Raw genomic sequence first — 26,802 nt, 5'->3', positions numbered from 1 at the left:
GCACTTTGGCCAGTGGGGGTATTTCTGTTTTCCCGGGGCTATAATAAAGCCTGTGGTGCTCTGTTCAGTGTCCTCTATGTGTTTATCCAAGGCCATGCTGAAGTAAGTTGCAGTTCTCAGAGCTGGTGTCTGCTTCTTCCCCTAACTATGTTGCACATGGCAGTTCCTGGTTCTGATGTTTTGCTGCTCCACCATCCTGGAGCTCAGAATATACCACTGGATTTTTTGGAGGTGGACCTTGTTGTTCACTTGCTTCCTTTCCTGGACTGTGTTCCCCTTTTACCTAAGTGAACCACACATTTCTTGCTGATCTTCCAAATTTTTTGGGCTATGAGATTGATTTGCCTCATCTTTTTACTGGTTCTGATGTTCCAGGATTTGTTTAAAGGTGCTACTTTATGTTGTTTGGGGGTGAATATGAGATAGTTAAATTTGTTTAGAGCTGACTCTGCCATCTTGGATCCAGGAATTCCTCTACTTCATCATCTTTTATGTGAACACCTCTCATGTTAGAAAGCATTTCTGTAGTCAATGTACAGGTATATGTATACTTCTGAGTGTAGAGTTTCCAAAGCCCAGGGCCTTACATCCATTCTTTCATCATTACATAAAACAGGAGCTCTGTGATGACCATCCTACTCTGAGACAATGTTTAATTGGTCAATTCACAGCTAGGGTACGGATCCTGTTTTTTTGTAGGTTACTGAGGGAGCAGAGAGGAGAAGAGACTGACCCTGTGCTCGAATCATATTTAGAAATAGGAATCAGTAATTGCCTTTAAATGGGAAGGTCACTCATTGGGCAATTTTGAGTCAAATAGTTTTTTATTCAGTTCACATTTTTATTTAGTTCACAGTGAACAGCATCGCCTCAACGACTCCTGATGATTACAGGTCAGACTCTAAATTTCAATGCAGTTATTCATTGCAATAGTTCGATTGCTTCACAGTAGGGCATTTGGGACACTTTATTTACCTTTTTTGTCCTTTTATACTGCAAAATCTCATCAGTTTGCTGGCATCATGTACTGACTGCTGGACTTGGAGAAAGGAAAGGTCTGAATTGGAATCCTGCCCCAGGCACCTATTACCTCCATGACCCTGGAGAAGTCATTTAACTTTTTTGAGGAGATCAGTTTTCTCCTTTCTATTATGGTGATAACAAAAGGGTTAATTCCACATGGCTACTGCAAAGCTCTGCCTTGATTTTATATGTAAAACCCTTTGAAATCCTTTCATCAATATATGTATACATATAGAAAACATACATATTCCAACAATAAACATAGATGCATACATTTTATATCAATAATAAATATTTAGCCATTCCTACATTCATGTTTAAGATGGTTCCTGCTGGAAATGATTGATGGGTTAATTTATGAGAATATTTTTCTGGAGTTGTAGAAGAACAGACCATAAGTCAGTCACACAGCATCTGGACTAGTTTGTACAAAGTAACCTGGCATATGTTTCTGACAAGAATATGAAATAATACAATAAAATACATCTATTAAAAGATATGTTTTAAACTAATTGCCACAATCAGGATAATGATTTAAAAGCCTCACATTGTATCTCTGTGTGAAGATCTCTGGATAGGTCATGAGAAGGTTTTCTTTGCACATGGACTCTGCACTTGGGGAATTTGAAGTAATTTGAGAATCTGGAGAATACCCTTCTCATTGATGCTACGTACACATGTTCAGACATCCTCATGGGAATATAAATGATATATATGGACCGAGAAATTTCCCCATCATTTTCTATGAAACAAAATTTCTTCCCTTTGCTATTTTTCTTGGTTTTCTTCTGCTTCTTTTTCTTGCCTGCCTTCATCCATTCATCTTTCCCTCCTTTGATAATTCTTTCATTTCCTCTCCCTTTCCTTCCTTTCCTTGCTTTGCCCACTAAATTCTTCTTTTCCCCTTTTTTCATTCTCCTTCTTCATGTTATTTTTTTGGAGTCTGATGAGATATGTTGTTTTTAAAAATTTTTATTTATGTCCTTATGTTAAAAGGAGGTGACCCTTAAAATGCATGACCATGGAAAAAGGTAATTCTTAGTGTTTCTGGGATGGAGATGCTGTTGTGGTTATTAAATGCCATGAAAACAGATTAGGACTTTGAAATGTCAGAAAGGAAAATTCAAGCTTAGCTCTGCAAATATCTTAGATAAGGCAAATTAAGAAGTTTTAATATTGGGTTATCATTTGTTTTTGAGTCTTTAATAAAGAAGAATATATACCATTCTTTGACCTTATGAAAAGGCAGAACACTTTCTAAGGTTTAGATAGATCTTACCTCCTGTGTTTATGGTCCCCTTTTGATTGCTTTATTCTGGCCTTAAGACATGATTAAAGTAGATTTCACACCTCAGTAACACAGACACTTTTGCTGGTTTGGAGAAATGATTGAAGATTATAAGACTTGCACCCTGAAGAAGAACATTAAATCAAATTACTTTCCTTCCTTTGCACAGATTCTGCTACAGCCTTGAGACTGGTGAATGGAGGAGACAGATGCGAGGGTCGAGTTGAAGTACTGTACCAAGGATCCTGGGGTACTGTTGTGATGATTACGGGATATGAATGATGCCAACGTAGTCTGCAGACAGTTGGGCTGTGGATATGCTGTGTCAGCTCCAGGAAATGCCCTATTTGGACAGGGAACTGGCAATATTGTAATGGATGATGTGAGATGCTCTGGATATGAATCCTACCTGTGGTACTGTCCCCACAAGGGGTGGCTCAGTCACAACTGTGGACACCAGGAGGATGCCAGTGTCATCTGCTCAGGTAATGTTTCTCTTGGAACCACCTCCCCTTTCTTTTCTGGAGTGGATTGCGTCTTCGTGGCTGATATTATTCATGTCCTGAGTTTGTTGAGAATGCCTTCTTGCCCAGAAATATCCACAAGTTTCTCATAGCTGGAAACTTCTGAGGATCAGGGATTGTTGGAGTTAAAGAGAAAACTTGGTAGTTCACTATTCTTTTTGAAAGTGATGGTGATCACACTTCAAAGTGGGCATTTTTTAGGGAAAGGAGCATGCTGGGGGAAGAATCCTACATTGACAGGCAGAGAATTGGGTTAAATGAACTTTGGAATTTGTCTACTTTCTCTGGGTCACAGTTTCTTTATAGTTAAAGGAAAGAACGCAGATTGGTTCTTTTTAAATCTCTTCTAGCGCTTAATTTATTTTTCTATCACTCTATCACTATTGTCCTTTTGTAATTCCTAGAAAATTTTAAAGGTTACAGTTTTTCTAGGCTTTTCCCCAGATATTTTGAATCCAATTTCTTTTTTCTCAAATAAGGGAGTGCTCTTTAAAATTGAACAAGATGAAGCCCTGTAGTAAAAAAAAATGAACCCTGAAAAAACCTTTATCTGTTGTAAACTATTTCAAGTCTTTCAGAAAACATCCTCCTTTCACTTTATGGCCACAATCCTCAAGTATAGAAATGTTTTGATTACTCAGATGAACAAAAATACATTTTACTAGGGGCAGCTAGGTGGTGCAGTCGATAGAACACTGGCCCTGGAGTCAGGAATACCTGAGTTCAATTCCAGCCTCAGACACTTAATAATTACCTAGATGTGTGGCCTTGGGCAAGTCACTTAACCCCATTTGCCTTGCAAAAAAAAATACATTTTACTGATGGCAGTTATCTTCTTGATGCTAGAATCAAGGAAGACTGCAGTTTGAATGATCATGAAAGGATCTCAAGCCCAAGTTATATCTAGTTTAAATGTGGATCCTAAGTCAAACAGATGTTCAGTGATTGGTTAAAGATCTCCTATCTAGTTGATGACAAAGTGTTGAGTCTCAAACAGAGATTTTTTGCTTGTTAGCTACAGTGCTCCTAGTCTTAGTTCTTGGTCTCTCATTGGTGTTTATTGGGTTTGAGTCTGAGATGGCTATGTCATATTGGTTATAATTAAAAACCGGCACTGTGAGCAGTTATGTGGGTAATAGTGGCCAATTTTCTTTGGCTATGAAATCAAGCCACAGAGCTCAGTGACCTCCCATAAAATGAATAGGCTTTGCACTACACTCTTGGCATTCTTCAAGGAGCGATTGCCGAACCAAAACCAAGTTTGTCATATTGTGGATTGCTTTCATCCATGAGTTGGCCTAAATTCCTGTTAGGGTCCCTTCTAGTCTGAAAATCTGTGTCTTTGTAAACCTGTTGTTGATCTTTATGAATTCTGCTTTGAACATGACTCATTCCTTTGTTAATTGGGTGTTTCAAATTCTTTATATCCACGTCTCATTTGATTTTTTCTCTTATTGCAGTCAGTACTACAGGTATACCCACCATTGGTAAGTCCATCTTCTTTCTTTTTTAACAGCATGGCTTTCTTTATGAGAGAAATCATTTAATTTTCTACAACTGTAGAGAGGTGTTTTTCTCCTCTATGGTGATCTCTGTGAGATGAACAATGACTTTGTTATGAAACTTGATTTTAATCGTAGCTCCCAAATACTACTTCCAACTGGCCTGGTTCTTGTGATTGGTCCCAAATTTTATCTTCTTGGTAGTTTTTTTTATGACTTTTGTTATTTCAAATGGGCATTTGTTCTTTTAATTCTTTCAGTTTTACAATTTGACAAAAGAGGAATTCTATATAAACAGTCATGTCTAATCTTTATTCTAAGACTTTCTAGAGATACCTAAGTGGTCATTTCTAACAGATTATATGAATCATTCTTAATCTATTTTCTTTGTAGTTTCAAATTGTAGATTTCTCTTGGTCTTGCCTACTCTCATCTTTTTTCTCTTCTGATTTTAATTTCTTGTCTGTTCTCTTTTGCCTTCCTTCTTTCTCCTTCCCTTTTCTTTCTTCAATTTTATATGTAATAAAACCTTGCTTTACTTTTGTTGCTCAATTCTCAATGTTTTATTATGAAATCATGAATAATTACTGTGGTTCATCCTGCTATCTATAATTTCTTATGTTTTTAAATTTCTTTTTAATATCTTTCTTTACTCCTTACCTTCAGTTCTCTTACCTGTCTTCTCTCTTTCTTTCCTCTTCCCTTCTTTCTCTCCCTTTCTGTTTTTCTTTCCTTTCCTTCCTTTTTATTCTTTTCCCTTAGCTTCATTTTCTTTCGTTACCTGCCTTGTCTCTTTGCTTCCAGTTCTTTTTTATTCTCTCCCTTACTTTTTTCTTCCCTTTTTATCTCTCTTCCCTTCCAGTTACTTCACTATCTCTCTTCTTTTCTTTTCCTTCCTTTTTCCTTCCCCTTTTATCTCCCTTCCTTCACCTTCTATTCTTTCCTTTTTATTTTTTCCCCTTCCTTCCTTCCTTCCTTCCTTCCTTCCTTCCTTCCTTCCTTCCTTCCTTCCTTCCTTCCTTCCTTCCTTCCTTCCTTTCTTCCTTCCTTCCTTCCTTCCACCCTCTCTCTCTTTCATTTATTCCTTCCTTCCTTCCTTCTTTTTTCTTTCCCCCTCACTTCCCTTTCCTTCTCCATCCCACCATTTCCCCCCTTTTCCCTCTCCCCATTAGTTTTTCATTTGCCCTTTCATTTGCCTTGCTTTTCATCTATTCCTTTAATCAAGAACATGTTACTGAGTTTTATTTCATTTTAGTTTTTTAAATAAATGCCTTTAATTCCAGTTTATTTGCAAACTTCTTCAAACCTGTCGTTAAAAAACTCAGAATGTGATTAAATTATATTTTCATCATGAACTATCTAGGGAAGTGCTTCTGATGTATAGCCTCCAATCGTGAGTTGAGATTGAATTTGCACGTTTTACTTCTAGGACCATCAGACTTTCCAACTACTGAGTCAACTATTCATGTAACAACAAGAGGTAATGCTTTCTATTCTGTCATTCCCGTTTTCTGTATCTGTAATAAGTTGTAGTCAGAGAAGAGTAGAGACATTTTGAAATACCAATTAAATTTATTCCAAAGGCTTTTATTAAGTGCATTGGAAGGTCAAGATATATGCTACTCACTGTAAATAGATATTTACAAATGAGCAGTAACTGAGAGAATTTCTTTTAATCTTGTAATGAATTTTTACCTTCTAGGATCAACAGCTTTTCCCACATCCCATTCACCTTTATACACAACAATACATGGAACAGGTAATTCTTCCTGTGCTGTCATTTTCTTTTTATGAATATCTACTAAGTATTAGTTAAAAATTCAGTTTATTCCAAATATTGTTATGAAGTGCATCAAATAGTCAAGGCATGTGCTAGTCACTGTGGATATACATATAAAATTGATACATTCTCATGATCTAATCTGTACAGTTTGCTAGGAGTTTGCATGATGAATGTACTCATACATAAAACAAGGTAAGTGGAAGTACAGAGGATTAAGGCAGGACACGGTTTGAGGGAAGATTTCATGATAGAGATATTTTCTGAAGTGAACCTAGCTAGAAGTCAGGCATTCTGAAAGACAAGGAGAGATAAGGAGGGAGGGCATTCAGGTAGAAGGGAGAACATCTGGGAATGTACAGTGGTAAATTCAATGGGCATTTGAGTGTCCAGTTTTGCCTTTATGTTTCAAAACTTCTTTTATTAAGTAATATTTTATTTTTTCCTTTTACACATCAATATGATTTTCAGGATGCAGTTTTAGCAGATTTTGATATCCAAAATTTTCTTCCTCCCTCTTTTCTCTTCCCTCTTCAGAAAGCAATAGATAATTTGATATAGATTACATATGTAGTTTCATGTAATATGTTTCCATGTTAGCACATTTGTGAAAGAAGAAACAGGATTAAAGGAAAACCTAAAATAGTAAAGAAGTGCAAAAAGCATGTTTTTGATCTGCATTCAGTCTATCAGTTCTGATGTGACTGTGTACAGCATTTCCTTCATTAATCCTTTGGACTTATCTTGGAGCATTGTGTTGCTGTGATGAGCTGAATCATCAATGGTTGATCATCACACAGTGTTGTTGATTCTGTGTTCAATGTTTACCTGGTTCTATTCATTTGATTACATCATTTTCTTTATGTTTCATGAGATTTTTCTAAATTCTGTCTATAATTTTTATTGCACAATAGTTTTACATTATATTCATATGCATATGCCACAGTTTTCGAAATAAATGGCACATGTAGGACTTTGCTCTTTTTTTATGATTTCTTTGGATATAGACCTAGTAGATGTATAGCTGAATTGTTTGCCCTTAGGTATAATTCCAAATTGCTCTCCAGGAGAGTTGAATCAGTTCACAATACCCATAACAGTGCATCAGTGTTCTCATTTTCCCACATCCTCTAGATCAAATATTGAATTTCATTTTTGTCCTTTTGCTAATCTGATAGATATGAGATGGAACTTTAAAAGTTATTTTTATTTTCATATTTCTTGTCAATAGTGGTTTGAATATTTCTTCATATGCCAATAGAGAGTTTTGATTTATTCATTTGAAAACTTTTTGTTCATTGCCTTTGAGTATATATCCCTTGAGGACTGGCTTGTATTCTCATAACTTTGACTCCATTCACAGAGATGCTTGCTAGAAATATAGTTCTCAAGGTTCTTTTTTTTTTTTACTATGCTTCTAATCTTGATTGTCTTTGTTTTGTTTGTGGAAAAGTCTTTTAATATAATATAATTGAAGTAATCTATTTTACACTTCATAGCACTTTCTGGCTCTTCTTAGGTCATAAACTTGTGATGCACTTTAAGTGTTTGGATGCCTTACCACCTTGTGCATATATAGTTAACACTGATAATTATTTCATTGCTTATGGTACTTTTTTTTAAACAAGAAGTAGTTTCCTTATTTAAATTTGGACTATTTTTACTTTTACTTTGTCTGAGGTGAGAATTACTAACCATGCTTTTCTTTTTACTTTCACAGAAGCAAAATTTTTGCATCTCTTTGCTTCACAACATAATTGCAACATTCTGGTTTTTGATAAACTCTCTTATCTGCTTCTATTTTATGGGACTTTTTGTCCCATTCATATTCATAGTTGTGATTGCTAACTCTGCATTTCCTTCCTTGAAATTTTGAAATTTTATTTTTTCTTCCATTTCTTTCTCTCTCTATCTCTCTCCCCCCCCTTCAACAGAATTTTGCTTTTCTCTCAGGTGCCTGTCCCAAATTATTCTTCTTCCCTCCAATTTCATTTGTGCATAATAGATTTCTATACTTCACTGCTTGTATGCATTATTCTGTCTTTGAGCCAATACGGATAAGAGTTAGATTCAAGTGATGCCCGCTGTCTGCTCTTTCATCTTCTCCTGCAAAGTAATAGATATTTTCTACCTATTCATTTGAAATAATTTACCCTGTTCTACCTCTTCCTTCCTTTTGTCCCCAGTATTCTCCTCTTTCTCTTTCCTTAAGGATTTTTCACATTATTTCCTCAATTTCACCTTATTTTTGAATCCACTTCCCTCTAGCTGTATTACTAGTGTTACCCTTATAGGGATGTATTTAGTTCTATTGAATCCCTTATGTTTTCTCCCCCCGCCCCACCCATTTCCTGTTTGTGCTTTTCCTGAAACTTGATGATGAAGATCAAATTTTTAGTTTAATTTTTCTTATGAAAGCTTGAAATTCTTCTAATTCCCTGAATGACTTTTTTCCCTTAATGATTCTTGGTTGAAGTCCTAGCTCCTTTGCCTTCTGGAATGTCATACTCATCATCTCAGATCTTTTAATATTATATTTACTAAGTCCTGGGTAACCCTGATTGTGGCTCCCTAATATTTGAATTGTTTCTGATTACTTGCAGTAATTTTTCCTTGACCTAATAGTTCCCTAATTTGGTTAAAATTTTACTTGCAGTTTTTATTTAGGATCTCTTTACTAAGGTAATTGATAGATTTGCTTAATGTCTACTTTGCCCTCTGGTTCTAGGATATCCGTGTGGTTTTCCGAGATAATTCCTTCAAAAATGCTGTCCCATATCTTTTGATTATGGATTTCAAGTAGTTCAATGATTCTGAAATTTTCTCTCCTGCTTCTATTTTGTAGGTTGCTTGTTTTCCCAATTAGGAATTTCTAATTTTCCATTCTTCTGAATTAAAAAAAAAGTTTAATGACTCCCAGTGTCATAGGCTTCTACTTGTCCAATCTATCTTTTCAGGAGTTGTTTTCCTCAGCTAACTTTTATTACTTCCTTTTCCATTTGGCCTTTCTACCTTTTCAAGCAGTTTTTCTATTTCCAAACTGCAAATTGTTTTTCTTCATTCTCTTGCTTCACTCTCCTATCTTCCCAATTTTTATTCTACTTTTCATATTTGATCCTTAATCTCTTTTTAAAGCTTTCCTTTGAATTCTTCCTTAGAGTTGTGCTCATAGGTATTCTGACATTTTTGTCCCATAACTTCTGAGGTTTTGTCTTCATTTTCTCTTTGATCTTTGTCAGCATAACAACTTTCTATGGTTAGATTCTTTTTGTCATTTTTGCTCATAGTTTTTGTCTTTTTCCTTTTATTTCAAGGGACACTTAGCTTAGGCTTCCTGTGTCAGTGACTTAAGGCCATGACCATTTGCCTAGTGCTATGCTGATGTTGTTTGAGGTAAATGTGGGACCCTCTTGTCTGCTGTTGCACTCAAGACTAAGGTGGTGGTGGAGTTGGCACTACTGGAGCCTGTAGGTCTGTTTCAGCTTATCTGGTGCTGAATAATGGTCCTAGTAGTGATGTCTGGTATGCACTTTGGCCAGTGGGGGTATTTCTGTTTTCCCAGGGCTATAATAAAGCCTGTGGTGGTCTGTTCAGTGTCCTCTATGTGTTTATCCAAGGCCATGATGAAGTAAGTTGCAGTTCTCAGAGCTGGTGTTTGCTCTTCCCCTAACTATGTTGCACATGGCAGTTCCTGGTTCTGATGTTTTGCTGCTCCACCATCCTGGAGCTCAGAATATGCCACTGGTTTTTTGCAGGTGGACCTTGTTGTTCACTTGCTTCCTTTCCTGGACTGTGTTCCCCTTTTACCTAAGTGAACCACACATTTCTTGCTGATCTTCCAAATTTCTTGTGCTATGATATTGATTTGCCTCATCTTTTTGCTGGTTCTGATGTTCCAGGATTTGTTTAAAGGTGCTATGTTATGTTGTTTGGGGGTGAATATGAGACAGTTAAAGTTACTTAGAGCTGACTCTGCCATCTTGGATCCAGGAATTCCTCTACTTCATCACGTTTTATGTAAATAACTCTCATATTAGAAAGCCTTTCTCTAGTCAATGTACAGGTATATGTGTACTTCTGAGTGTAGAGTTTCTAAAGCCCAGGGCCTTACATCCATCCTTTCATCATTACATAAAACAGGAGTTCTGTGATGACCATCTTACTCCGAGAAAATGTTTAATTGTTCAATTCACAGGTAGGGTACGGATCCTATTTTTTTGTAGGTTACTGAGGGAGCAGAGAGGAGAAGAGGCTGACCCTGTGCTCAAATCATATTCAGAAATATGAATCAGTAATTCCCTTTCAATGGGAAGGTCACTCATTGGACAATTTTGAGTCAAATACTTTTTTTCTTCAGTTCACATTTTTATTTAGTTCACATTGAACAGCATTGCCTCAACGACTCCTGATGATTATGGGTCGGCCTCTAAATTTTAATGCAATTATTCGTTGCAATAGTTGGATTGCTTAACAGTAGGATATTTGGGACACATTATTTGTTTTTTTTGTCCCTTTATACTGCAAAAACTCATCAGTTTGCTGGCATCATGTACTGACTGCTGGACTTGGAGACAGGAAAGCTCTGAATTGGAATCCTGCCCCAGGCACCTATTACCTCCATGACCCTGGAGAAGTCATTTAACTTTTTTTGGGGGGAATCAGTTTTCTCCTTTCTATTATGGTGATAACAAAAGAGTTAATTCCATATGGCTACTGCAAAGCTCTGCCTTGATGTTATATGTAAAACCCTTTGAAATCCTTTCATCAATACATGTATACATATAGAAAACACACATATTACAACAATAAACAGATATGCATACATTTTATATCAATATAATATTTAGCCATTCCTACATTCATGGTTAAGATGGTTCCAGCTGGAAATGATTGATGGGTTAATTCATGAGAATATTTTTCTGGAGTTGTAGAATAACAACATAAGTCAGTCACACAGGATCTGGACTAGTTTGTACAAAGTAACCTGGCATTTGTTTCTGACAAGAATATGAAATTATAAAATAAAACACATATATTATAAGATATGTTTTAAACTAATTGTCAAAATCAGGATAATGATTTAAAAGCCTCACATTGTTTCTCTGTGTGAAGATTTCTGGATAGGTCATGAGAAAGTTTTCTCTGCACATGGACTCTGCTCTTGGGGAATTTGAAGTAATTTGAGAATCTGGAGAATGCTCTTCTCATTGATGCTATGTACACATGTTCAGACTTCCTCATGGGAATATAAATGATATATATGGACCGAGAACTTTCCCCATCATTTTCGATGAAACAAAATTTCTTCCCTTTGCCATTTTTCTTGTTTTTCTTCTGCTTCTTTTTCTTGCCTGCCTTCATCCATTCATCTCTCCCTCCTTTGATAATTCTTTCATTTCCTCTCCCTTTCCTCCTTCTCCTTGCTTTGCCCATTACATTCTCCTTTTGCCCTTTTTTCATTCTCCTTCACATTATTTCTTTTGGAGTCTCATCTGATATGTTTTTTAAATAATTATTTTTCATGTCCTTATGTTAAAAGGAGGTGACCCTTAAAACGCATGACCATGGACAAAGGTACTTCTTAGTATTTCTATGATGGAGATGGTGTTGTGGTTATTAAATGCTATGAAGACAGATTAGGACTTTGAAGTATCAGAAAGAAAAAATCAAGCTTAGATCTGCAAATATCTTAGATAAGGCAAATTATGAAGTTTTAATATTGGGTTATCATTAGTTTTTGAGTCTTTAATAGAGTCTTTAATAGAAGAATATATGCCATTCCTTGACCTTATGAAAACGCAGACCACTTTCTGAGGTTTAGATAGATCTTACCTGCTGTGTTTGTGGTCCCCTTTTCATTGTGGTATTCTGGCCTTAAGACTTGACTAAAGTAGATTTCACCCCTCCATAACCCAGACACTTTTGCTGGTTTGGAGAAGTGATTGAAGATTATAAGACCTGCACCCTGAAGAATAACATTAAAATCAAATTGGTTTCCTTCCTTTGCACAGATTCTGCTACAGCCTTGAGACTGGTGAATGGAGGAGACAGATGCGAGGGTCGAGTTGAAGTGCTGTACCAAGGATCCTGGGGGACTGTTTGTGATGATGCCTGGGATATGAATGATGCCAATGTAGTCTGCAGACAGTTGGGCTGTGGGTATGCTGTGTCAGCTCCAGGAAATGCCCGTTTTGGACAGGGCACTGGCAGAATTGTCCTGGATAATGTGAATTGCCGTGGATATGAATCCTACCTGTGGTACTGTCCCCACAATGGGTGGCTTTCTCACAACTGTGTGCACAGTGAGGATGCCAGTGTCATCTGCTCAGGTATTTTCTCATTGGCAACCACCTCCTCTTTCTTTGTTTTAAGTGGATCCTGTCTTCCCGTCTTCCTGGCTGAAATTACTCTTGTCTAGATCTTGCTGAGAGTCTCTTTCTGCCCAGAAACATAACATACACAAATTTCTCAAAACTGGAAAGTTCTGACATCAGGGATTGTTGGTGTTAAAGTGAAAACTTGGTAATTCACTCTTCTTTTTTGACAGTGATGATGATCACAGTTCAAAATAGGGATTGTTCAAGCAAAGTAAAATGCTGGGAAAATAGCCCTTGTTTGACCATCAGAGAATTGGTTTAAAAGGTCAACTCTTTTTGTAATTATTTCTATGACCTTTCCAAGGTTCTCTCTCTGGACCATAGTTTCTTTATTTTTAATGGCAAGAACCCAGACTGGTTACCTTTTTATATCTCTTTTTTCTCTTAATTTATTATTCTATCACCCTGTCACTAATGTCCCTTTGTAATTCCTAGAAAATTTCAAAGGTATCAGTTTTGCTAGACTTTTCCCCAGATACTTTAATCCAATTCCTTTTTTTCTCAAATAAGGGGATGCTCTTGAAATTTAAACAAGGTGAAGCCCTTTAGTCAAAAACAACCCCCCCAATTTTTTTTGTAGACTTATTTGTATGTACTCAGTTTATATCAGAGACTAGTCTCTCAGGAAACATCCTCCTTTTCCTTTATGGCCACAGTCCTCAAGTATAAAAATGTTCTGATTATGCAGATGAGCAAAAACATATTTTACTGATGCTAGAATCAAGGAAGGCTAGAGTTGGAATGATCATGAAAGGAACTCAAGCCCAAGTTATATCTAGTGCAAATGTGGATCCTAAGTCCAACAGATGTTCAGTGATTGGTTAAATATCTCCAATCCAGTTGATGACAAAGTGTTGAGACTCAAAGTGAGATTTGTTGCTTGTTAGCTAGAGTGCTCTTCCTCTTTATTCTTGAACTCTCATTTTTGTTTATTCGGTTTAAATCTGTGATGGCTATGTCATATTGGTTAAATTTAAAAACTGGCATTTTGGACAGTTATGTGGCCTCACAACCAACCCATAGAGCTCAGTAACCTCTGTTAAAATGAATCGACTTTACACTATTCTCTTGGAATTCTTCAAGGAGAGACTGCAGAACCACCAATCTGCTTTTGCCATATTGTGAATTGTTTTCATCTACAAATTGTCCTAGCTATCTTTTAAGGTTCCAAGCCTCATATTTTGTGACTGTGTGAAACTATTTTTGATATTTATGATTTGTCCTTTCAACATGCCTCATTCATTTATGAATTGTGTGTTTTGAACTCTTGTTGCTATCTGTGATTTCTTTCTCTAAAATATGTCCATGTCTGATTTGACTTTCTCTTATTGCAGCCAGTACAACAGATATACCCACCATTGGTAAGTCTATGTTCTTTTTTATACAATGGTAAGGATTTCTTTATGAGAAAAATCATTTACTTTTCTACAACTGTAGAGAGGTGTTGTTTTTATCCTCTGTAGGGATGTCTGTGAGATGAACAGAGACTTCATTATGAAACTTGATTTTAATTGTGGCTCCCAAATACTTCTTCCATCTGTCCTTCCCTTCTTGGTTGCCATGATTGGTCCCAGATTTTATCTTCTTGGCAGTTTCCTTATGACTTTAGTTATTACAAATGAGTATTTGTTCTTTTATTTCTTTTAATTTTACAATTTGACCCAAGAGAAATTCTAAATAAACCATGATCATGTCTAATCTTTATTCTAAGATTTTCTGGATATAAATAAAAGTTCATTTAAAGCTAAGTATATGAATCATTGTAAATCTGCTTTCTTTGTAGTTTCAAATTGTAGATTCTCTTGGTCCTGTCTACTATCATCTTCTTTTTCTCTTCTGATTTTAATTTCTTGTCTGTTCTCTTTTGCCTTCCCTCTTTTCTCCCCTTCTTTTTCTTCAATTTTATATTTAATGATCCTTGTCTTATTACCATTGTTTAATTCTCAATTATTTTATTCTGAAATCATTGAATAGTTATTATTGTTTCTTCCTGCAATCTCTTATTTACAATATCCGATTCTTTAATACCTTTCTTTTCCTTCAATTCTCTTACTTGTCTTCCCTCTTCTTCTTTCTCTTTCCCTTCATTATCTTCCTTTCATTTTTTCCTTTCCTTTTCTTCCTTTAATTCTTTTCCTTTCTTTAACTTCATTTCCTTCCCTTCCCTTCCCTAAATCAGTCTCTTTGCTTCCAGTTCATTCCCTTTCTCTCCCTTCTTTTCCCCTTTCTTTCTTTCTTTCTCTCTCTCTTTCTCTTCTCTTCCAGTCACTTGTTTCTCTCTTGTTTTTTTCTCTTCCTTTTTTCCTACCCTCTTTTCTCTCCTCCCTTCCCCTTCCATTCTCTTCCCTTTTTATTTTTATTTCTCCTTCCTTCCTTCTTTCCTTCCTTCCTCTCTTCCTTCTTTTGCCCTCTCTTTCTCTCTTTCTTTTTTCCCTTCCTTCCTTCCTTCCTTCCTTCCTTCCTTCCTTCCTTCCTTCCTTCCTTCCTTCCTTCCTTCTTTCTTTCTTTCTTTCTTTCTTTCTTTCTTTCTTTCTTTCTTTCTTTCCTTCTTTCTTTCTTTTTTCCTTCTTTCTTTCTTTTCCTTCACTTCCCTTTCCTTCCTCATCCCACCCTTTTCTTCATTTGCATTGCTTTTTCATCTATTCCTTTAATCAAGAACATATTACTGAGTTTTACTTAATTTTAGCTTTTTAAAATAAATGTCTTTAATTCCAGTTTATTTGCAACTTGTTCAAACCTGTTATTAAAAAAGCATAGAATGTGATTAAATTATACTTTCATCATTAACTATCTATGGAAGTGTTTTTCATGTATAGCCTCCAATACTGAGATGAAATTGAATTTAAACATTTCACTTCTAGGAACAACAGACCTTCCAACTACCAAGTCACCTATTCATGGGACTGTTAGAGATAAAGCTTCCTATCCTGTCTTTCTCTTTTTGTGAATCTTCTTCAATATGTTGTAGTCAGAGTAGAATAGAGACATCTTTAAACAGCAATTAAATTTTCTTCACATATTTGTATTTAGTGAATCAAATGTTCAAGATATGTGCTAGTCACTGTCAATAGACATTTACAAATGAGTAGTAACTCAACAAATAACCTTTAAATTTGAAATGATTTTGAATTTCAATTTTTCCATTTTAGAATCAACAACTTTTCCACCTTTTCCAACTCAGTCACCTTTATACACAACAACATATGGACCAGGTAATTCTTCCTCTCCTGCCATTCCCTTTTAATAAATGTATACTTAGTTTTAGTTAGTAATTCAGTTTATTCCAAATATTTTTATTAAGTGAATCAAATAGTCAAGAAATGTGCTAGTCACTGTCCATATACATTAAAAAATGTATACATCTTCTTTACCAAAATGTGCAATTTATTAAGAGCTTCAATGATGAATGTACTTATAAATAATACAAAGTAAGCTGTAGTACAGAGGATTAAGGCAGGAAAGGACTTGAGGGAAGGTTTCATGATAGAAATGTTTCCTGATGTGAACCACGCCAAAAATCAGGCATTATGAAAGAGAAAGAGAGATGAGGAGCAAGGACATTCAGGTAGAAGGGATAACATTTTGAATATATAGTGTCAAGTTCAAAGGGCAGTTAATTGTCCAGTTTTGTCTTTATGTTTCACACTTCTTGTATTAAGTAATATTTTATTTTTTCCTTTTACATATCAACATAATTTCCTATATTCATCTTTAGAAGATTTTGATATTTTTCTTTCCCTTCTTCAGAAAGTAATAGACAATTTGATATAGATTGTATATGTACTTTCATGTAACATGTTTCCATGTTAGCACATCTGGGAAAGAAGAAACAGGATAAAAGAAAAACAAAAAATAGTAAAGTTGTGACAAAAGTATGTTTTGATCTGCATTCAGAGTTCATCATTTCTTTATGTGACTATGGAGTGTATTTTCCTTCATGAGTCCTTTGGACTTGTCATGGAATATTGTGTGGCTGCAATGAGTTAAATAATCCATTGCTGACCATCACACAGTGTTGCTAACTCTGTGTCCAATGTTTTCCTGGTTCTGTTCATTGACTTCACACTGTCTTGTGAAGTTTTTCTGTATTGTGCCTCTTTATCATTTCTATTGCACAATACTTTTCCATTGCATTCAGATACGTATAGCCCAGTTTTTTTCAGGTGTTCCATAGTTAATGGGTATCCCATCAATTCCTAATATTTTGACACCATGAAAAAGGGCTATAAATATGTAGCATGTGTAGGTCTTTGCTCTTTTGTATTATTTCTTTGGATACAGATATAGTAAGTAGTTTTGCTGGATCAAAGGGTATTTATAATTTGGTAGCCCTTTGGGTATAATTCCAAATTGCTCTCCAGGAGAGTTGAATCAATTCACAATTCCAATAAACAGTTCATCAGTGTTCTCATTTCCTCACATGCTCTAGAATTATTGTCATTTTCCTTTGTTGTCCTATTTGCCCATCTGATAGATATTAGAAGGAACTTCAAGAGTTATTTTTTAATTTTCATTTTTCTGATCAATAGTGGTTTGTGTATTTCTTCATATGCCTATGCATAGCTTTGATTTCTTCATTTGAAAACTGCTTGTTCATTGCCTTTTTTGCATTTATCCATTGAATACTGGCTTGAATGCTCATAAATTTGATTCCATCCTCTACATCTTTGAGAAATGAGGCCTTTATCAGAGTTATTTGCTATAAAGATTTCTGTTATCCTTCTAATCTTGATTACCTGGGTTTTGTTTGTGGAAAAGCCTTTGAATTAGATATATTTGAATTTATCTATTTCATACTTTGTAGTATTCTCTGGCTTTTGTTAGGTCATGAACTTGTAACTCACTTAACATCTCTTTTAAGTATTTGGATGCCGTACTACCTTGTGCATATATAGTTAACATTGATAATTGCTTCATTGTTTATGGTACTTTTTAACAAGATGCAGTCTCCTTTAAATTAGGACTGTTATTGCTTTTACTTTGTCTGAGATCAGAATCTCTACCCATGATTTTGTTTTTATTTTCACAGAATTAAAATAAACTCCAACTGTCTGTATCTCTTTGATCCATAACATAATTACAACATTCTAGTTTATAATAAACTCTTTTATTTGATTCAATTTAATGGGAGATTTTTGTCCCATTCATATTAATTTTTAGGATTGGTAACTGTGTATCTCCCTTCTTGAAATTTTATTTCCTATTTCTCCTTCTCCTTCTCCTTCTCCTTCTCCTTCTCCTTCTCCTTCTCCTTCTCCTTCTCCTTCTTCTTCTCCTTCTCTTCCTCCTCCTCCTCCTCCTTCTTCTTCTTCATCACCTTCTCCTTCTCCTTCTTCCTCTTCACCTTCTTCCTCTTCTCCTTTTCCTCTTCTTGTTCTTCTTCTTCTTTGAAATATATTTGTTCTATATTTAATTGCTTTTATGTATTATTCCCTCTTTGAGCCATTACTGATGAGAGTAAGTTTTAAGTGACAGCTATTGTCCACTCTTACATCTTCTCCAATTAATAGATTTTTTGTACCTATTTATTTGAAATTATTTACCCTGTCCTACCTCTTCTTTCTGTACCACCATACTCCTCTTTCTCATTCCTTGATTATTTTTCACATTATTCCCTCATATTGACCTTATGCTTGAAACTCTCTCTATGTTTATTCCTTCTAGCTGTATTATAGGAATCACAGTAATTGAGAATTAAAAATTATCATCATTTTCCCTTGCAAATATATAATTAACTCTATTGAATCCCTTATATTTTCTTCCACCCCCCCCCTTTTCCTGTTTCTACTGCTCCTGAATGTTCATAATGGAGATCAACTTTTTGGTTTAATTCTGATATCCCCTTAATGATTCTTGGTTGAAGTCCTAGCTCCTTTGTCTCTTTGGAATATCATATTAATTATCTCAGATCATTTAATATTGCATTTGCTAAGTCCTGGAAAACCCTGATTTTGGCTTCCTGATATTTGAATTATTTCTTTCTGGTCTCATGCAGTCATTTTTTCCTTGACCTGATAGTTCTCTAATTTCCTTAAAATTTTGCTTGCAGTTTTTATTTTAGGATGTCTTTTCTAATGTTATTGGCAGATTTTTTAAAGGTCTACTTTGCTCTCTGGTTCTAGGATATCTGGGTGGTTTTCCTTGATAATGTTTTTTTGGTTTTTGCAAGGCAGTGAGGTTAAGTGACTTGCACAAGGTTGCAGCAACTAGGAAATTATTAAATCTATTAGGGTGAATTTGAATTCAGGTTCTTCTAACTCCAGGGCCAGTGCCCTATTCACCACACCATCTACCTGCCCTTCTTGATAATTTCTTGGAAAATTCTGTATGCATTCCCCTTTTGATTATGGATTTCAAGTAGTTCAATGCTTCTGAAATTTTCTCTCCTGGATTGTTCTCCCAATGAGGTATTCTAATTTTTTTCTATTTTTAATTCTTTTTGAATTGAACAAAAAAAAATTATTGTCTCATAGAGTCAGAAACTTCCATTTGTCCAATTTGTCTTTTAGGGAGTTGTTTTCCTAAGCTACCTTTAATAATTCCTTTTCTATCTGACCATTCTCCTTTTTAAAGTTGTTACAGGCTGTTCCAGGCTGCTGATCATTTTCCTTTAATTCTCTTGATTCACTCAACTATCTTTTACCAATTTTTATTATGTGTTCCTTAAGCTCCTTTTAGAGCTTTCCTTTGAGTTCTTCCTGAAGATTTTGCTCATAGGTGTTTTGACATTTTTGTCAGTGCTCTTCTGAGGTTGTTTCTTCATCTTCTCTTTGATCTTTGTCATCATAACAACTTTATGTGGTTAGATTCCCTTTGTCAATTTTGCTCATTGTTTTTGTCTCTTTTCCTTTATTATAAGGGACACTTAGCTTAGGCTTCATGTGTCAGTGACTGAAGGCCCTGACCATTTGCCTAGTGTTATGCTGATGTTGTTTGAGGTAAAGGTGGGACCCTCTTGTTTGCTGTTACACTCAAGACTGAGGTGGTGGTGGAGTTGGCACCATTGGAGGGTTTAGGTCTGTTTCAGCTTATCTGGTGCTGAATAATGGTCCTAATAGTGATGTCTGGTATGCGCTTTGGCCAGTGGGGGTATTTCTGTTTTCCCGGGGCTATAATAAAGCCTGTGGTGGTCTGTTCAGTGTCCTCTATGTGTTTATCCAAGGCCATGCTGAAGTAAGTTGCAGTTCTCAGAGCTGGTGTCTGCTCTTTCCCCTAACTATGTTGCACATGGCAATTCCTGGTTCTCATGTTTTGCTGTTCCACCATCCTGGAGCTCAGAATATACCACTGGATTTTTGGAGGTGGACCTTGTTGTTCACTTGCTTCCTTTCCTGGACTGTGTTCCCCTTTTACCTAAGTGAACCACACATTTCTTGCTGATCTTCCAAATTTCTTGGGCTATGAGACTGATTTGCCTCATCTTTTTGCTGGTTCTGATGTTCCAGGATTTGTTTAAAGGTGCTACTTTATGTTGATTGGAGGTGAATACAAGATAGTTAAAGTTGTTTAGAGCTAACTCTGCCATCTTGGATCCAGGAATTCCTCTACTTCATCACCTTTTATGTGAACACCTCTCATGTTAGAAAGCCTTTCTGTAGTCAATGTACAGGTATAGGTATACTTCTGAGTGTAGAGTTTCCAAAGCCCAGGGCCTTACATCCATTCTTTCATCATTCCATAAAACAGGAGCTCTGTGATGACCATCCTACTCCGAGACAATGTTTAATTGTTCAATTCACAGGTAGGGTATGGATCCTATTTTTTTGTAGGTTACTGAGGGAGCAGAGAGGAGAACAGGGCTGAACCTATGCTCAAATCATATTTAGAAATATGAATCAGTAATTCCCTTTCTATGGGAAGGTCCCTCATTGGACACTTTTGAGTCAAATACTTTTTTCTTCAGTTCACATTTTCTTTAGTTCACAGTGAACAGCATGGCCTCAACCACTCCTGATGATTATGGGTGGGCCTCTAAATTTTAATGTACTTATTAGTTGCAATATTTCGATTGTTTAAGAGTACGACATTTTGGACATTTTATTTACTTTTTTTGTCATTTTATACTGCAAAAACTCATCATTTTGCTAGCATCATGTACTGACTGCTGGACTTGGAGACAGGAAAGCTCTGAACTGGAGTACTGCCCCAGGCACCTATTACCTCCATGACCCTGGAGAAGTCATTTAACTTTTTTGGGGGGAATCAGTTTTCTCCTTTCTATTATGGTGATAAAAAAAGGGTTAATTCCACATGGCTACTGTGAAGCTCTGCCTTGATGTTATATGTAAAACCCTTTGAAATCCTTTCATCAATATATGTATACATATAGAAAATACACATATTCCAACAATAAACATATGCATACATTTTATATCAACATAATATTTAGCCATTCCTACATTCATGGTTAAGATGGCTCCTGCTGGAAATGATTGATGGGTTAATTTATGAGAATATTTTTCTGGAGTTGTAGAAGAACAACATAAGTGAGTCACACAGGATCTGGACTATTTTATACAAAGTAACCTGGCATTTGTTTCTGACAAGAATATGAAATTATAAAATAAAATACATATATTAAAAGATATGTTTTAAACTAATTGCCACAATCAGGATAATGATTTATAAGCCTCACATTGTTTCTCTGTGTGAAGATCTCTGGATAGGTCATGAGAAGGTTTTCTCTGCACATGGACTCTGCACTTGTGGAATTTGAAGTAATTTGAGAATCTGGAGAATGCCCTTCTCATTGATGCTATTTATACATATTCAGACATCCTCATGGGAATATAAATTACACATATGGACCCAGAACTTTCCCCACCATTTTCTATGAAACTAATGTTCTTACCTTTGCCATTTTTATTGATTTTCTTCTGCTTCTTTTCTTTCTTGCTTGCCTTCATGCATTCTTTTCTCCCTCCTTTGATAATTCTTTCATTTCTTCTCCCTTTCCTTCCTCTCCTTGCTTTGCCCATTACATTCTTCTCCCCCCACCCAACTTATCATTCTCCTGCTGCACATTGCTCTTTTTTGGAGTCTCATGAGATACGTTTTTTTAAAAGTGATTTTCAGTCATGTCCTTAAGTTAAAAGGAGGTGACCCTTAAAATGAATGACCATGGACAAAGGGACTGTTTAATGTGTCTGTGATGGAGATGGTGTTGTGGTTATTTAATGCTATGTAGAGAGAATAGGAATTTGGAGTATCAGAAAGAAAAAAAAAATCAAGGTTAGCTATGCAAATTTGTTAGATAAGGCAAATAATTATGAAAATGCAGAACACCTTCTAAGGATGAGATAGATCTTACCTCCTGTGTTTCTGGTCCCCTTTACATTGTGGTATTCTGGCCTTAAGACTTGACTAAAGTAGATTTCACACCTCATTAACCCAGACACTTTTGCTGGTTTGGAGAAGTGATTAAAGATTGTAACACTTGTCCCCTGAAGAACATTAAAATCAAATTGCTTTCCTTCCTTTGCACAGATTCTGCTACAGCCTTGAGACTGGTGAATGGCGGAGACAGATGCCAGGGTCGAGTTGAAGTGCTGTACCAAGGATCCTGGGGGACTGTTTGTGATGATGACTGGGATCTGAATGATGCCAATGTTGTCTGCAGGCAGTTGGACTGTGGGTATGCTGTGTCAGCTCCAGGAAATGCCCATTTTGGACAGGGCACTGGCAGAATTGTCCTGGATAATGTGAATTGCCGTGGATATGAATCCTACCTGTGGTACTGTCCCCACAATGGGTGGCTTTCTCACAACTGTGTGCACAGTGAGGATGCCAGTGTCATCTGCTCAGGTAATGTCTCACTAGGAATCACCTCCTTTTTCTTGGTTTTAAGTGGATCCTGTCTTCCTGGCTGAGATTATTCTTGTCTTGAGCTGGTTGAGCATCTCTTTCTGCCCAGAAACATACACAAGTTTCTCAAAACTAGAAAGTTCTGGCAATCAGGAATTGTTGGTGTTAAAGAGAAAACTTGGTAATTCACTCTTCTTTTTTGACAGTGATGATGATCGCAGTTCAAAGTAGGGATTGTTCAAGCAAAGGAAAATGCTGGGAGAAAAGCCCTAGTTTGAACATCAGAGTATTGATTTAAAAGGTCAACTCTTTTTGTAATTATTTCTATTAACTATGCAAGGTGCTCTCTCCAGGTCATAGTTTCTTTATAGTTACCTTTTTATATCTCTTCTGTCTCAATTTATTATTCTATTACCCTATCACTCATGTCTTTTTGTAATTCCTAGCAAGTTTCAAAGGTATCAATATTGCTAGGCTTTTTCCCAGATACTTTAATCCAATTTCTTTTTTGCTCAAATAAGGGAATGCTCTTTAAATTTGAAGAAGGTGAAGCCCGTATTCAAAAACAACCATTCAACAATCTTTATTTGTTGTAGACCTATTTGTATATACTCAGTTTATAAAAGAGACTAGTCTCTCAGAAAACATCTTCCTTTCACTTTATGGCCACAGTCCTCAAGTATAAACAATGTTCTGATTAAGCAGATGAACAAAAATATATTTTACTGATGCTAGAATCAAGGAAGGCTACAGTTTGAATAATCATGAAAGGATCTCAAGCACAAGTTATATCTAGTGTAAATGTGGATCCTAAGTCCAACAGATGTTAAGTGATTGGTTAAAGATCTCCTATCTAGTTGATGACAAAGTATTGAGATTCAAATTGAGATTTGTTGCTTGTGAGCTAGAGTGCTCTTAGTCTAAGTTCTTGATCTCTCATTGGTGTTTATTGGGTTTAAATCTGTGATGGCTATGTCATATTGATTAAAATTAAAAACTGGCACTGTGGACAGTTACGTTGAAAAAATGGCTAATTTTCATTGTCCACAAAATCAACCCACAGAGCTCAGTGACCTCCCTTAAAATGAATTGGCTTTGTCCTACTTGGAATTCCTTAAGGAGGGATTGCTGAATGACAAACCTGCTTTGCCATATTGTAAATTCTTTCAGTTTATAACTTGACCTAGCTTCCTTTTAAGGTTCCTTCCAAGTCTCAAATTCTGTGACTGTGTGAAACTGTTTTTGATCTTTATGATTTGTGCTTTGAACATGCATCATTCCTTTGTGATTTGGGCGTTTTGAATTCTTGTTGCTACCTGTGATTTCTTTCTCTAAAATATGTCCATGTCTGATTTGACTTTCTCTTATTGCAGCCAGTACATCAGATATACCCACCATTGGTAAGTCTATCTTCTTTCTTATACAATGGTAAGGATTTCTTTATGAGAAAAATCATTTAATTTTCTACAACTGTAGAGAGGTGTTGTTTTTATCCTCTGTAGGGATGTCTATTAGATGAAAAGAGATTTTGTTAGGAAATATGATTTTAATTATTGCTCCCAAAATACTTCTTCCATCTGTCCTTCCCTTCTTGGTTGCCGTGATTGGTCCCAGATTTTGTCCTCTTGGCATTTTCTTTATGACTTTAGTTATTACAAATGAGCATTTTTTCTTTTATTTCTTTTAATTTTACAATTTGACCAAAGAGAAATTCTAAATAAACCATGATCATGTCTAATCTTTATTTTAAGACTTTCTGGATATAACTTAATGTTCATTTATAGCTGAGTATATGGATCATGGTAAATTTGTTTTCTTTATAGTTTCAAATTCTAAATTCTCTTGGTCTTGACTATTCTCATCTTCTTTTTTCTCTTCTGATTTTAATTTCTTGTCTGTTCTCTTTTGCCTTCCATCTTTCTCCACTTCTCTGTCTTCAATTTTATAATTAATAAACCTTGTCTTATTACCATTGTTTAATTCTCAATTATTTTTTCTGAAATCATTGAATACTTACTCTGGTTTCTTCCAGCAATATATGTATATGTATATGTATACATATATATATATATATATATATATATATATATATATATAGTTTCTTATCTCTTGTTTACAATATCAGATTCTTTTAATATCTTTCTTTTCCTTCAGTTTGCTTGTCTTCCCTCTCCTTTCCCCTTCCCTCCTTTACCTTCCTTACATTTTTTCCTTTCCTTTCCTACTTCTAATTCTTTTCCTTTCTTTAACTTCATTTCCTTCCCTTCCTTCCCTCAGTTTCTTTGCTTCCAGTTCTTTCTTTTTCTCTCCCTTCCTTTTTCTTTTCTTTCTTTCTCTCACTTCTTTTCTCTTCTCTTCCAGTCACTTCTGTTTGTTCTTTTCTTTCTCCTTTTTTCTTTCCTCTTTTCTCTCCTTTACTTCCCCTTCCTTTCTCTTCCCTTTTTATTTTTTCCTTTCTCCTTCTGGCTTTCCTTCCTTCCTCCTTCCCTTCCTTCCTTCCTTCTTTCACTCTCTCTTTCTCTCTTACTTTTTCGCATCCTTCAGCCCTTCCTTCACTTCTCTCCTTTTCTTTCTTTCTTTCTTTCTTTCTTTCTTTCTTTCTTTCTTTCTTTCTTTCTTTCTTTCTTTCTTTCTTTCTTTCTTTCTCCCTTTCTTTCCCCTCACTTCCCTTTCCTTCCCAATGCCACCCTCTTCCCAATACCTCCTCTTTCCCTCTTTTTACTTTCCTCATTATTTTTTCTTTTGCCCTTTCATTTGCTTTGCTTTTTCATCTATTCCTTTAATCAAGAACATATTACAGTTACTTAATTTTGCTTTTTTAAATAAATGCCTTCAAGCTTATTTGCGACTTGTTCAAACATCTCATTAAAAAAACACAGAATGTGATTAAATCATACTTTCATCATGAACTATCTATAGAAGTGTTTTTCATGTATAGTCTCCAATACTGAGATGACATTGAATTTAAACGTTTCACTTCTAGGACAATCAGACTTTCCAACTACTAAGTCACTATTCATGGGACAATAAGAGATAAAACTTCCTATCCTGTCTTTCTATTTTTGTGAATCTTCAATATGTTTTAGTCAGAGTAGAATAGAGGCATCTTTAAATAGCAATTAAATTTACTTCACATATTTGTATTTAGTGAATCAAATGTTCAAGATATGTGCTAGTCACTGTGAATAGACATTTACAAATGAGTAGTAACTCAGAGAATAACCATTAATTTTGAAATGATATTGAATTTGAATTTTTCCATTCTAGAATCAACAACATTTCCAACTCAGTCACCTTTATACACACCAACAAATGGACCAGGTAATTCTTCCTCTCCTGCCATTCCCTTTTTCTGAATATATACTTAGTTTTAGTTCATCATTCAGTTTGTTGGGAGCATAGGTGTTGCAGTGGATAAAGCACCAGTCCTGGTGTCAGGAGTACCAGGGTTCAAATACGGTCTCAGACAGTTAATAATTACCTGTTTGGCCTTGGGCAAACCACTTAACCCCATTTGCCTTGCAAAAAAAAAATAACAATTCATTTTTTCCAAATAGTTTTCAGTGAATCAAATAGTTATGAAATTTGCTATTTACTGTGCATATACTTATAAAAATGGATACATTCTCATTACTTGCTTGCTTGCATGATGAATGTCCTTATAAATAAAACAAAGTAAGTGGTAGTACAGAGGATTAAGGCAGAGCAGGACTTGAGGGAAGGTTTCATGATAGAAATGTTTCCTTATGTGACCATGCCAAAACTCGGACATTATGAAAGACAAAGAGAGATGAAGAAGGAGAGCATTCAGGTAGAAGGGATAACATTTGTGAGTGTATAGTGTCAAGTTCAAAGGGCAGTTAATTGTCCAGTTTTGCCTTTATGAATAATGCTTCTTTTATAAAGTAATATTTTATTTTTTCCTTTTATATATGAATATAATTTCCTATATTGAGTTTTAGAAGATTTTCATATCCAAATTTATCTCCCTTCCTCAGAAAGTAATAAAGAATTTGATACAAATTATCTATGTACTTTCATGAAACATGTTTCCATGTTAGCCTATTTGTTAAAGAAGAAACAGGATTAAAGAAAAACAAAAAATAATAAAGTTGCGAAAAAAAAGCATGTTTTGATGTGCTTTCAGAGTTCATCATTTCTTTATGTGACTATGGACAGCATTTTCCTTCATGAGTCCTTTGGACTTGTCTTGGAATATTGTGTGACTGTGATGAGCTAAATCATCCACGGTTAATCATGACACAGTGTTGCTGATTCTGTGTCCAATGTTTTCCTGGTTCTGTTCATTGACTTCACACTGTCTGGTGAAGTTCTTCTGAAATGTGACTCTTTATCATTTCTATTGCACAATAGTTTTCCATTGTATTCAGATACATATAGCCCAGTTTTTTCAGGTGTTCCCCAGTTGATGGGTATCCCATCAATTTCTAATATTTTGACATCATGAAAAAGGGCTATAAATATTTAGCATGTGTAGGTCTAT

At 35.5% G+C, this 26,802-nt stretch overlaps 1 protein-coding gene across 1 annotated transcript in view; it reads left to right on the top strand.

Moving 5' to 3' along the window:
• The window catches only part of LOC141521177 (scavenger receptor cysteine-rich domain-containing protein DMBT1-like), a 135,704-nt gene that overhangs the window by 63,958 nt on the left and 44,944 nt on the right, over positions 1-26,802 (top strand). The window contains 12 exon segments of the mRNA XM_074233436.1: positions 2,481-2,564; positions 2,567-2,578; positions 2,581-2,796; positions 4,296-4,322; positions 5,767-5,817; positions 6,040-6,096; positions 12,129-12,446; positions 13,829-13,855; positions 15,644-15,706; positions 21,981-22,298; positions 23,672-23,698; positions 25,566-25,619. Of these exon segments, the coding sequence (XP_074089537.1) occupies positions 2,481-2,564; positions 2,567-2,578; positions 2,581-2,796; positions 4,296-4,322; positions 5,767-5,817; positions 6,040-6,096; positions 12,129-12,446; positions 13,829-13,855; positions 15,644-15,706; positions 21,981-22,298; positions 23,672-23,698; positions 25,566-25,619 (1,254 nt within the window).

The sequence above is a fragment of the Macrotis lagotis genome, chromosome 4 (genome assembly GCF_037893015.1).
Source record: "Macrotis lagotis isolate mMagLag1 chromosome 4, bilby.v1.9.chrom.fasta, whole genome shotgun sequence".
NCBI classification, from domain to species: domain Eukaryota; kingdom Metazoa; phylum Chordata; class Mammalia; order Peramelemorphia; family Peramelidae; genus Macrotis; species Macrotis lagotis.
Note: the sequence above shows the minus strand (reverse complement) of the source record. Positions and strands in the feature narration are given on the sequence as shown.